At 49.9% G+C, this 12,073-nt stretch overlaps 1 protein-coding gene across 2 annotated transcripts in view; it reads right to left on the reverse strand.

The window, feature by feature from the left end:
* Nucleotides 1–2,575: 2,575 nt before the first annotated feature.
* The window catches only part of RASSF4 (Ras association domain family member 4), a 35,408-nt gene continuing 25,910 nt past the window's right edge, over nt 2,576–12,073 (reverse strand). For both annotated transcript variants that reach the window (XM_033209491.1, XM_033209492.1), the window contains exons 7-11: nt 7,927–8,028; nt 7,588–7,639; nt 6,243–6,364; nt 5,304–5,401; nt 2,576–4,034 (exon numbers count right to left, since the gene is read on the reverse strand). In XM_033209491.1, the coding sequence (XP_033065382.1) occupies nt 3,974–4,034; nt 5,304–5,401; nt 6,243–6,364; nt 7,588–7,639; nt 7,927–8,028 (435 nt within the window). In that variant the 3' untranslated portion in view covers nt 2,576–3,973. The remainder of the gene's footprint in view (nt 4,035–5,303; nt 5,402–6,242; nt 6,365–7,587; nt 7,640–7,926; nt 8,029–12,073) is intronic.

Genomic DNA, 12,073 nt, shown 5'->3' on the forward strand with positions numbered 1-12,073 from the left:
TCTTCCACACAGAATCCCCATTTCACAGATGAGAAAACTGAGGCAAGAAACTCGCCCAAGGTCATGCACATTTATAAGTGGCAAAGACAGACTTTGAAATCAGAAAGTCTGCCTCCAGAGCCTATTAACCTTTCTATAACAGTGTATCTCCCAAATGGAATTCTAGGCAATTTTTATGCAAATTATTGAAAATGGTCACACATGATATTTACAAAACACAGGGGAGAAAGGGAACAAGGGCGTGGGAGCCAGGGGGTGGACACAGTCTGGGAATTGTTCTGCACATATTTCTGGGGATTCTGGCCCAAGAGAGGCTAGATCCCTTAGTGGCTGGGGCGTCTCTGGGAAACTACCCAGCAGGGGCCAGTGTGCCCCTGAGCCCAGTGGTATTTGAAGGGTTCATTTTAGGAAGAAGAGTCTTCTGGGGTGAGCAAAGTCCTGGCAAGACAGTTTCATTTTCCTACGTCTTTGTCCCCTGCACCCCACTGGCTTACACATGCACACACACACACACACACACACACACACGCTCCTTGGGTCTGTGTTTGGCAACATAGATCCCCAGCTCAAGTGCCAGCAGAAAGGCAGTTATAGGTGTGGCTCATGTGCAGTAATTAGAGTGGTCTGTCTCCCACCAAGAACTCTCAACCCAGGGATCCTGAACAATGGTTCTTTCCACCAAGCTGGAGACTTGGCTTTCTGTTTCCTTTGGACTCTCTGGGAAAGAAAATCCTGGGAATTCCCATTTCTAGATCTGAGAAAACATCTCTGTTAAAAGTTGACCAGGAGGGCACAGGGCCCCACCCTGCACAACATGAGTCTCGGGCAGGGCATGTGAGCAGCTAGCCTGACCCCAAACAATCGCAGCTCTCAGGGCCTAAATATAGCCCATGCATCTGGCTGTTTTTATACTCAGTTGCTTGGCTCTGATCGACCAAGCTTCCTGTCTGATCTCCACTGAGGAACTGAGGGCAGGGGGCTGCTGCCCACCACTGCACCTGGCAAGGATATCCCGCTGCCCCTCCGCAGCTGCGTCCTACACACCAGGGACACATTTTGCACTGCTGGTTCCTCCACAAATCGTCTGATCAGACTGGATATGCTTTGGGCCTTGTTTCCATGGGACTAAGGGGCCAGATGTATCCTGGGTGAACCCTGGCTCTATTTTGCCAGTGGGAAGGTCTTATTCCATTTTCTGGTAAACATTCCAAGCAGGTAGCATATGGTTATCACTGAGGAAAAACAAGATGTTTTTGATCCCTTCTGGTAATTTGTTCTGGGCAAACAAACTTGTTTTTCCTGAGTCCAGTCCTTTTGCAATCATGCTGATTTCATCCTGTGCTGTTTATTATTCTCTCTGGTTCTTGAGGCCTGTGCTGGCAAGACAGTCCTATTTTAGGAGACAACACTCTCCCATAGGGATCTTTGCTTTATCTTCGAATATGTTTATTACCTGAGACACTAGGTAGCCAACGGGGCATATGAGAAATACCCTAAGCTCTACGGAGAAAGAAAGCGGGAGCTCCCCACAGGAACCAGTAGGAAACCACAGAGACCAGCCTCTAACCTTTGAAATTATGGGGTTGAGGTGAGCTGAATTTGCAGCTTTTCAGATGCCAAATATCATGTTGATTAAAAAAAAAAAAAGGTGTGAACTCCTCAGCTGGTTGCAGAAGTGTACCTTTTCCCTTTTTCTGAGCCACTTGCTAGTGATTTTTCTGACCCGTAATGTTCAGAAATTAGATTGATAACACCTACCTTAAAAGTGACACTTACCCAAAAAGGTCTTAAGTAATATTGTAATAACTTGCAAAAGCAAACCAACCAACCAAACAGGCTGGTGCTTAGAGAGGGTCTCCTGCTCCACTGGTTTCCTGTGTGCCAGGACCTGGCCTGCTCCTGGCTGGCAGGTGCATCTTGACCTGTGACACCACATGCACTTCTCAGCCAATTCTGCCTCGGCCTCACCTCGCTCCCAGAAGCTTTGCCGGCTCACTGCTCAGCTATCTCCTGACCCTCCCAGTGTCTGGCCTTCTTTTCCTGATGAGGAGACCCCTAGACACAGGACAGACTGGCTCCATCTTTGTGCCTCCAGGGCTGAGCACAGGCCTGGCACAAGGCCGTCACTCAGTTACAGCTGAACAATGGGACAGGAGCTGTCCTACACCTGAGGTTGTAAATAATAGCTTGGGAGTGCAGTTACCTGGGAGCTCTTGTTTGATTTGTTTGTACCCTCTCCTAGGCCCTGCTTCCATCCACCTGAGCCCCTGGCCTGGAAGATTCTTGGGGCCCTCCTGATGCTAAGATTCTGTGGCTCAGGGTGACTCTATTGCTCATCATCCAGGTCACCTCTAGGCTCCCACCAGTGACGCCTGCATGTTCCATGGAAGCTTCTCCACAGGCACCACCCTAGTCCTCAGGGCATGCACAGAAATGAAGGAGTCATGTCGGCTCCTTGAGCAGCGAGTTGTGGCTCTTCTGCCACACATCCTTTAGGATAAGAGTTTCAGAAGTTAGAGCAGGGAGTCAGGGTGGATGCAGAGAAAGAAAAAAAAAAAGAAAGCTTGGTTCTCACTTCTTCAGTTCAATACAGCACGCCTTTATTGAGCACCTAAGGATCTATGCTGCCAAAGGAGGGCAGAGTCGCCAAAACAGTGAACAGGCCTCCCTTGCAGCTGTGTCTGTGATGATGGAGCTGGGTTGGGGAAATCCTGCTGTGACATTTGCCCTGACGAGCAGTTCCGCACAGCACGGTGGCTTCCAAGCTCTGCTCTTGATGGGCACCCGTAAGGAGCTTCTACATGCTTTAGAGATAGAGCTTCTCCTATCTTTGCAAGCCTTTATGGTTCTTCCCTTTAAATCTGCCATCCATGGACCTCAACAGGAGAATAATTTGGTCTTCAGTTTGCTCTGTTTTAGACAAATACTTCACATGACTGATGTAAACTGTTGCATAGTTTCGCAAAGGCTGTCTCATTCATTCCTGAAATTCTCCATCAGTCACAAACACAAATTGTTCAGTATCTGGCCCTAGGGAATTCAAAGCCCTTTCCTCAAAACAGACATTTCTCCTTATCATTCTTCCTTCCAGGGAAGTGTTGAAAGTCATCCCCACCCACTAGAAGAGAGAAACACAAGCCCAGAAAAGGCAAGAGGTACACAGGCATCCACTGGACAGTGGTGATGGGGCTGAGCACAGACTTCCGGAGCTGCTGCTGGGCAGCCGTGGGCTCTCATCCACACAGGGCAGCACCCTCTCGATGCCGTGTGGACCCTCATCAATGTGACTGAATGGCCGTGTTTCTTGCAGCAAGCTCCTTGTAAGAATCCCTTTAGGTCCCTCTGATGAAGTAAAGACTGATTTCTGCAGAGAAAGTGAGATACTTGTGGCCTTATTCCTGGTCTCACCTCTGTGCTGGGGCTGAGCTGTGCCAGACTCACAGGGTGACATTGGAGGCTTAGAAGCCGGGGACGCTGTGGTGAGGTGATGGCTGAAAGCAGGCTAGATCTCATACCTGCTGGCAGGCCCTGCCTTTCCCAGCAGTGTTCCTGCGGGGCAGCATGATATGAGGGCAGACAAGAATCTCACATGAAGGAAGAGGACAGGAGCTTGTAGATCCACAGGGTCTCCGGGACAGGCACTGAGCAAGCGGATGAAGCTAAAGCTGCAGGGGTTGGGCCAGCACTGCTCTCCAGTGCAAGAGAGGCATGGTGTGGACAGGGCTGGCCACACAGATCTGACCCAGCAAGTTCCTAGCCCCTCAGGCCTCAGTCGGCTTCCTGTGGGTACTCATCTCGGAGCCAAGAGCTGGCTGTGGGAATCATGGGGCTCAGGCTTCAGACAGGTAGACACACAGGCACTAGATTCCTCAGGCGGTGGCCATCAGTCAATGTGACCAGCCGGGACCAGCGACCAGGGCTCAGTGTGCACCTGCCACTGCTGGGGACTTTGGAAGAGGCAGGTGTTGGCCAGTTACTTGGCCTCCACCAGCTGCTCCAGGCGCTGCAGCATCGTCAGACGCAGGGCTTGGAACCTGGAGGGAGACATCACCAAGGGACTCACTGAGGCTGGACAGGGCAGGGAGGTGGGCAGCAGAGCCAGGGACCTGCAGATGGCCAGCTCAGGAGATCCCTGCAGCAGCCTCATCTCTCCTCTGCCAAAGAGAGGGAAGGCTGTGGCCTGCATCTCATGAGGAGCAGTCAAACCGGGCTGCGGACTGCACAGAGCATCAAAGCAGAGTGTTGCCATTTCTATTGCAAAGACTCTAATACAGACAACAGCACAGTGGAGTGGACAAGGCGGTAGGGCAGAAATCAGGAAGCCCATGTTTCAGCCCAGATTATGCCATAAGCTATGCAGCAACCTTCCTTGTGCTGGGCCTCAGTGTCCACTCTGTATGTTAAGTGGACCCACTAGTTGACCCCCAGATCCCTTTCAGCTCTCAAACCCTACAGGGTCAAGACCGACTGCAGAGTGGAAGATTCCCTCTGACTTTGGTCTCCTCTGTCTGTGTGGGGTCTGGCTGCACAGACAGGAGCCTTTGGAGGTTGTGGCTTTCCGTGGGCCATTCAACCAGAAGCTAATATCCGTCCTTTTCCTACCCACCCCAGGCCCTCTCAGTGAGCTCCTGCCCTTTGCTTCCTAGCTGCCTCCCTGTCAGCCCTGGGTGGGGTGCCCTCCACAAGTCCTGCACCACAGTTCACTTTGCTGAGGGGGAGACGTCATTGGGACTCCAGCCTGGCTAACCTCATGCAGCCGGACCCTGGCGTGGCGTCCCCAGGAGCTGGCAGGCGACACCTGCTCACCTTTTCATTGAACTAGCCCTCTGCACCTGAAAACATCAGCTGAGGCTGGGAGTTCCAACATCTGCCACTTTGGAGAAGGCTCAGAATTCCCACTAGGATGAAAGGCCCCGACCAGGCCAAGTCTGCCTCAGCATGCCTGCTCCTTGGAGCTGCATCACTAGCAGACCTCAGAAGCTTGACCCAGCGCCCACCTGGGTTCCTGCCTGAGTCTCCTGCCAGGTGTTCTGCAGCTCATGCCTATGCTGGTGAGGATGCCAAGGCTGGATGGGTGATCAGGGCTGTGTTCCACCGTTTTGGCAAGCTGTCACCCCAGCGTGGTGGCAATACCAAGCAGGGGGCCAGAGGGTGATGCCAGAGAGCCAGGGTTAGCAGGCCTTCCCATGCCAGGGCACCAGTGCCCATGAAGGAGAGAGACCTCCCAGCTGGCACTGGTGCTGTGCCTTGCAGACCTGCCCTGATGTTCAGGACTCATGACTGGCTGTTTCAGTGCTGCTTACTTCATGGTCAGTTTGATTATTTCTCTTTCTTCCTCTTCTTTTAATTTTTCAACAAAACTGTCCAGCACCGGCATTTCAAACTTAATGTACTGAGCGACCTAGAAAATCCAAGAACATTTTAATGTGCTTTAAATTCGAAGCCAAAAGTATGTTTTTTTTTTCCTCAAGGCTTCCACAGTGGCCCATCCAGCCAACATCTTGTATCCACGGAAGGAGCTGCCACTTTTCCCACCCCACCCCCACACTGCTGGGTTGTGTACAGATGCCAGGACAGGAGCCTATTATTATCTCAAAGGCAACTGTTATCCCTGGGAGGAAATATTAAACTGAATATTAGCAAGAGCATTCAGTACAGCAGCCTTGTCACATTGGGTGCCCTCTGGGCTGGGGGGTAGGGAGGTGGGAGCACCATTGTTTCTAACAATGGAATGCAACTGCAGCAGCCTGAGGGATATGGGGTCACTAGGACTCCTACCTGAGGTTCAAACCCTACTGTAAGCGTCTTCTAAGCAGAGGAGTTTGGAAATGCACTCACTGTCTGGTCAGAACTCAGGCTATTGGTAAGACTTAAATAGCTGCCTGTCTTCCACAGGTGCGAGGTAGGGCCTAGTTAAAAACCCTTTGCATAGGTCTCTCACATAATGACAACAAAATACATTCCAATGAAGGTAAAGGCTTTACTTCCCTGAAAGGAAAAGGACAGGGCCATGGTTTTATAGGACCCAAATTCTTCTTTCCCCTAAGCTGCTGGTGCTGACGGTCACTGATGGGAGAGGGAGGGCTGGTGCCTCCCTGTGCTGGGCTGGGAGCCCTTCGGGAGGGTGTGGAGCTCCTGGAGACATCACCTGAGAGGGCTCTGGCCAGGAGTCCTCGGTAGGCCCCGGCACCCAAGAATCCCTCACCCTAGAGCAGGCCTCCCCAACCTCAGCCCCAACTCACGTCATGGGGGACTTCCACGCCCAAGTCAGCTTCCATCAGGAACATCCTGGCGATCTTCTCACATGGCCCATGCAGGATTCTGGAAATCAGTGGGTACTCGCAGTCTTTTAATTTTGTCCGCTCTGAAAAAGAAGATGGTTTACAAAAATCACGGCAGATTAGGATCATCTCTCTCTTGTCCAGATTAGGAACTGATAGAAAATGCGCGTCTAGGGGCGAAGGGAACCCTAAGAACACAGACCTCGCTAATAGTGCTGCCCTGAGAGATCCGTGCTCATGCTGAAGGAAGGCAGAACAGGGCCCCCAAATCTGCCACTTTGGCATAAGGATTGAGTGGAGCAGCTGGCAATTGAGAAGAAGAAGATGCAAGTGAGGCTCTCTGCCCGCCCCATTTGCCGAAAAGCAGGACATAAATTTGTCAAGGTGTGCCCCTGCTCCTCTCCAGGGAAGGATGGAGTTAACCACCAGAGACAACCTGAGCCCCTCCTCAGTCTGGAGAGGGCACCAGAGGAACCTGCACAGCATGTCCTGGTGAAGCCCTTCCATGCGGACGACAGCTCCCCATGCAGTGGCCTTCCCGCCCTTCGCCTCCCCAGAAACTCAGGCCCTTCTGCTCTGTCCTGCCACTTCCCTAAAAACTTACTGCTCTTTTGTGAATATGCTATTTAAGCCCAAATTCTAAGCACTCATCCCTGAATATTCCAAAGGGCATGCATGATGCAAGTGTTAACAAACTTCTGTCTGTTCTTCTCCTGAATCTGTCTTTTGTTAATCTAAATACAGGGCCTCAGCCAATGAACCTAAATGGGTAGAAGGAAAAGATATTTTTCCTTCCCTATGGTGTCATTCCACAAAGGTGTATCTTGAAGAGAAACAAGATCTGAGGGGGTGGGAGAAAGAAAAGCTGAGATGGGAGGGCCAGGGCCTGATGCACTGTGGCACACACCCCACCCTTCCTGACTCAGCACCAATAAGCTAGGGACCCACCCACTTACTGGAAGAGGCGGACAGGGAGGCTTCCTACAGTTTGGTGGGATTCTCTTTCAGAATCCTGAAAGAATTAAACTTAATGTACTGAGCGACCTAGAAAATCCAAGAACATTTTAATGTGCTTTAAATTGGAAGCCAAAAGTATGTTTTCTTTTTCTCAAGGCTTCCATAGTGTGCCCGGCTTTGGGTGGGGGAGAAATATTCATGCTGGGAGGCACAGTGTGCCCCAGCCCACTAGGCAAGCCAGCCCAGAGCCCGTCTGGGAGGAGTACAGTCGGTGGTTGGTGGGGAGGGGGCTTGCTGAACAGGCAAAGACCTTTTGCTTTTATGATCCAGAAGTGGGGCAGGTACTTACCCCCAGACTCATGAACGATGTAGAGTGCGAACTCACTGGGACCGTCTTCCACCTGCACAGGCAGTCACAGGAAGTCAGATCACAGTGCTTTGAGATGGGAGAGAACTGAGAGGGTCCCCTGACGGTAACTACACCCCCAGTAACACACACACAAGCCACAAGGAACCTGCCCTCTCCCAACCCCCTCTTGCTTGAAATCCGAGAGACAAAAGCTCAGCAGAAGAACCCTTGCTAAACCTTCTGCCCAGGAGCCACGGGCAACTTTCCCCAGAACCCCACCCCCAACAGAACAGCAAATCACTGGCATCCTGGGGCAAGGCCGCTCCTGGCCAGGCTTACCCTAAATTTGTTCAGCAGCAGGGTGAGCACCTGCAGGGTTGTCATGGTGCTGTTGACCCTCACATTGGTCACGGACCCATAGGCTGGAGTAAACACGGAGGTCTGTACCAGGAAGGGAGAGAAGTTCAGGGCAGGCCCCAAGGGGACAAGGGGCTGACATCACAATGGTGAAGAGACCCAGGCAGCAGGTGACGCTGGGAACACCTGTGCCTGTCCATTCACACTGATGCACACACAAGCTGTTCCCAGACCTGGGGGACACTCCGGGAAGCTGTAGTAGTGCACGCTTTCCAGAGGCCTAAGGAAAATGTCTACACATCCAGAAGGGCCAGCTCTCTGGACCCAAGGAACCAGGACCATGGAAGTCATTCACAAGGGTGGGGGAACCAGTCTCTCCTTCACTCTTTCTATTGATCAAGTCACCAGATGTCTGTTGATTCTAAGGTTGAAAGTTCCCCAGTCTGTACCCTCCTCTTCATTCTCCCAGCGGTGCCTAGTAGAGGCACTGGTCACACCCCATCAGCTTCCCAATTTGTTCCCTTCTGGTCTCAGTCCCTCTAATCTGTACTCTGCACCACTTGCCTACAGGCACAGACTTCTAAAACCCATGCACCTCCAAGTGAGGTCTAGCCCAGCTGCATCCACACAGTCTCGGCTCCCTTCCCTACCCTGCTCCACACCACCTGAATTGGAGTCCGCGTTTGTAGAACACAAGGCCAAGCAATCTGTGCAGTTCAATGTGAGAAGCATTGTTTGAAAGCATGGATCTAAAAGTATCTGAAGGCTTCCTGGGGCCTGTGCAATATCATCTGTAGTTCTACTCATTGCCATGCACGTATGACACTATGGTTGCCTAACAAGCACCCTGTGCTCCAGTCATAGAGCTTCTTCACAATCTGGCTGGGGGGTGGCGGGGGCACATTATATTTTTGCAGGTATCTTGCCTTTGCCTAAGAGACACCATATATGAAATCAACCAGGACTCTGCCTGACACATAAGGAAATAGGTTGGTCCTCAATAAACACTAGCTGTGTACTGAACCCGCTAAGATTTTACATACAATCATTGATTTAATATTCATAATAACCCTTTGAGGCACCTATAACTAGTCCCCTTTTCTTAGAAAGGAATCACAGGCTTTAGGAGGCTACCCAGCTTGTTCAGAGTCACCCATCTAGAAAAGACAGAGCCCTGACTCAAAGGATTCCATGATTTCTGAAACCCTACATGTTACCCCCTTGGTGCTGGTGCCTCCCAGCAAATGTGACTTCTCTGCAGGTGAACCTCCCTTTGCTTTTCAAACTCAAGTTTAGATTCACATATTCCTCCTCTGAGATCCTAGCTCTGTTTTCCCAAGGAGGTAGCTGAGGCTCAGAGAGCTCAAGGACCTATTCAGTATCCCCCACTGGCCCCTGCTCTGATAAGTACAGGCACATCTGGGAGCCATTGTGAGTTCAGGTCCAGACCATCACAATGAAGTGAACATCTCAATAAAGTGAGTCACACAAATGTTTTGGTTTCCCAGGGCATATACAAGATATGTTTATACTATACTGTAGTTTCTTAAGGGTGAGATAGTATTACATCTCAAAAATATGCATGCCTTAATTAAAACTACTTTATTGCTAAAAAATCTGACACAGAGACACAAAGTGAACACACACTGTTGGAAAATGGCACCAACAGACTTGTTCAACACAGGGTTGCTACATACCTTCAATTTGAAGAAAACGCGGGTGCAGTTAAAAAAAAAAATTGCAGACGTTTACACCTTCCATCTGTAACAATCTGCGAGGTACAGTAACAAGAAGCACAATAAAATGAAGCATGCTGTGCCAGAGTGAGACTCAACCTTGATCTGCTTCCCCCGGCTTGATTCTAGTTGAGGTGCAGAGTGACTCAGTTACACAGAAAGCCAGGACTGGGATTAGGCTTTCTTGTCCAAAGAAATATGGAAAAGAGGGCTGGGATTACAGTGGTTCATGCCTATAATCCCGGCACTTTGGGAGGCCAAGGCGGGAGGATCACGAGGTCAGGAGTTCGAGACCAGCCTGGCCAATATGGCGAAACCCCATCTCTACAAAAAATACAAAAATTGGCCAGGCATGGTGGTGCACACCTGTAGTCTCAGCTACTCAGGAGGCAGAAGAATCGCTTGAATCCGGGAGGTGGAGGTTGCAGTGAGCCGAGATCATGCCACTGCACCAGCCTGGGCTACAGAGTGACACTCCATCTCAAAAAAAAAAAAAAGAAAGAAAGAAAAGAAAGAAATATGGAAGACAGGAGTTAGGCTATTTCAAAGAGACAAAAATTCTTGTTAATAAGACACTGTTTCTTCTGCATGAAGCCTTTTCTCAAGGTGATACCAACCAACTCCAAGTAGGATAAAAGGCCCCGTGGCTACTTTCTCATCTCTAACCACAAATGGTTTCTCTCTAACGGAATGCATTTGAATCCAACAGGTCAGGCAGTAGAAACAGCTACAAAGTTTTACCCAGTCTGGAAATAAAACCAACATTTCTGGGAATCACAACAGTTTTGGAAAATGACTGAGTGAAGTAATAGTGCATAGTTCTAAGAAACAAAGCCTGGAACTAGCTCAGAAATTCAATGCTGGGAATTATTTATTTTTCAATTGTTGCCTCTGACTCAAGGAGTCTGTGTCCTAATTTCTAAGGACATTAGTTCTGTATGGATGCTGAGCGTGGTGACAAAGGGCTTTTTGTATAGTGCTTTTCTTTGGGACTCCCCTTACTCACCCAGAAGATGGGGGAGCTGCTGTTCCAAATGCTTAAGACATTATTCCCTGTCCTTGAAAGCAGTACTTTTTTCTGGAAGAATGGATTCACATTCCATAAGCAAATCTGTCACCAGGAGGAAAAGCTGCCCTCACTGGGTGACAGGCTGAGACCCCGTGTCGTCTGGCTGAGTAGCTCTTCCTGATAGTGTGGTTCAGACAGAAATGGGAGGCTGTGATGAAAACCCTCACTGTTCATTTCAGAGGCTGCAGAGTGCTTGGGACATGGTGTTCCTATGACACTGGCAGTCACTACAATAAGGTTTACTGTGCCAGACACACTTCTTAGTGATGAATGAGACCCTTCGAGGAGAAGCGAATGTACCAATGCTAAACCCCACCATTCAGTACTTTGAATCATGGAGCAAAAGAATCCCCCCTGCCGGGTTTTTGTTTGGTAAGGAACATAGAACTGGAAAATACCTAAACTCACGTATATATTTTGGAAAATTTTTGAGTAATTCCTTAAACCAGCATATCAATCTTTATTTGAATGCTAACAATGGGTACTCAACACATTACACACTAAACCCCTTTTGGAACAAGATTTAAAGAATACTCAAGTCATGTTATGTGTCCTTGGGCTAATCTACACCGTTGTTAATGTTCATCTTTGCTTACCTTCAACCCTGGGTCCCCTTTACTCTCTCGGGAAGCTCTACCTTGGAATAGTCCTGGATTTTTCTGGACTTAGCAAAGGCAACTCTATTGTCATTCATTCACTCCCCACAAGCCTAGCAGGGGTGGAGGGGAGATCCTGAGATTAAAGCAGGGTCCCTTCAGCTTGCCCAGCAGAATTCCGCTTCATTCCAAAGTCCAGGGCACCCCAAGTGTGGCTTGAACGGCCCCTGGATGGCCTAACCTGGGACACCTGCTCCTTCAGATCGGACCCTGAGACCCTCCCTCGGGCCCCCTCCCTGCCATAAGTCATCCTCTATCAAGAAGGGCAGCTGCTTCAATTGGAAATCTCAGTTTGCATTTCCCAGTGACGCAGGTAGTATGTGGCTTGTCACAGGACGCTCCATCCAGGGCCTTGCTCAGACAGCCAACCATTCTATTTATAGTAACAATCAACTTATCCTGTTACAGTTCAGTGTGTTTATAGAATGATGTAATTTGGGGAAGGAAAGCTTTTCCTGAGGTCAGTACAATGCATCCTTAGACAAAAGGCTGCATGCTGGGAATCTGGGGTCGTCCAGGTTCTCTGGGGCACAGACACACGTGCCCTGGGCACACCCCTGCTTAATTATTCAGTGTGAGTGATGGCTCGATATACAGTGTTCCCAGGGATCAACCAATCGCGTTCGGGGGGAAGCCTCCTAGAAAGCGCCCTTGTTGAAGATACGTTC

The sequence above is a fragment of the Trachypithecus francoisi genome, unplaced genomic scaffold, assembly GCF_009764315.1.
Source record: "Trachypithecus francoisi isolate TF-2019V2 unplaced genomic scaffold, Tfra_2.0 Lachesis_group9, whole genome shotgun sequence".
In the NCBI taxonomy this organism is placed as follows: Eukaryota; Metazoa; Chordata; class Mammalia; order Primates; family Cercopithecidae; genus Trachypithecus; species Trachypithecus francoisi.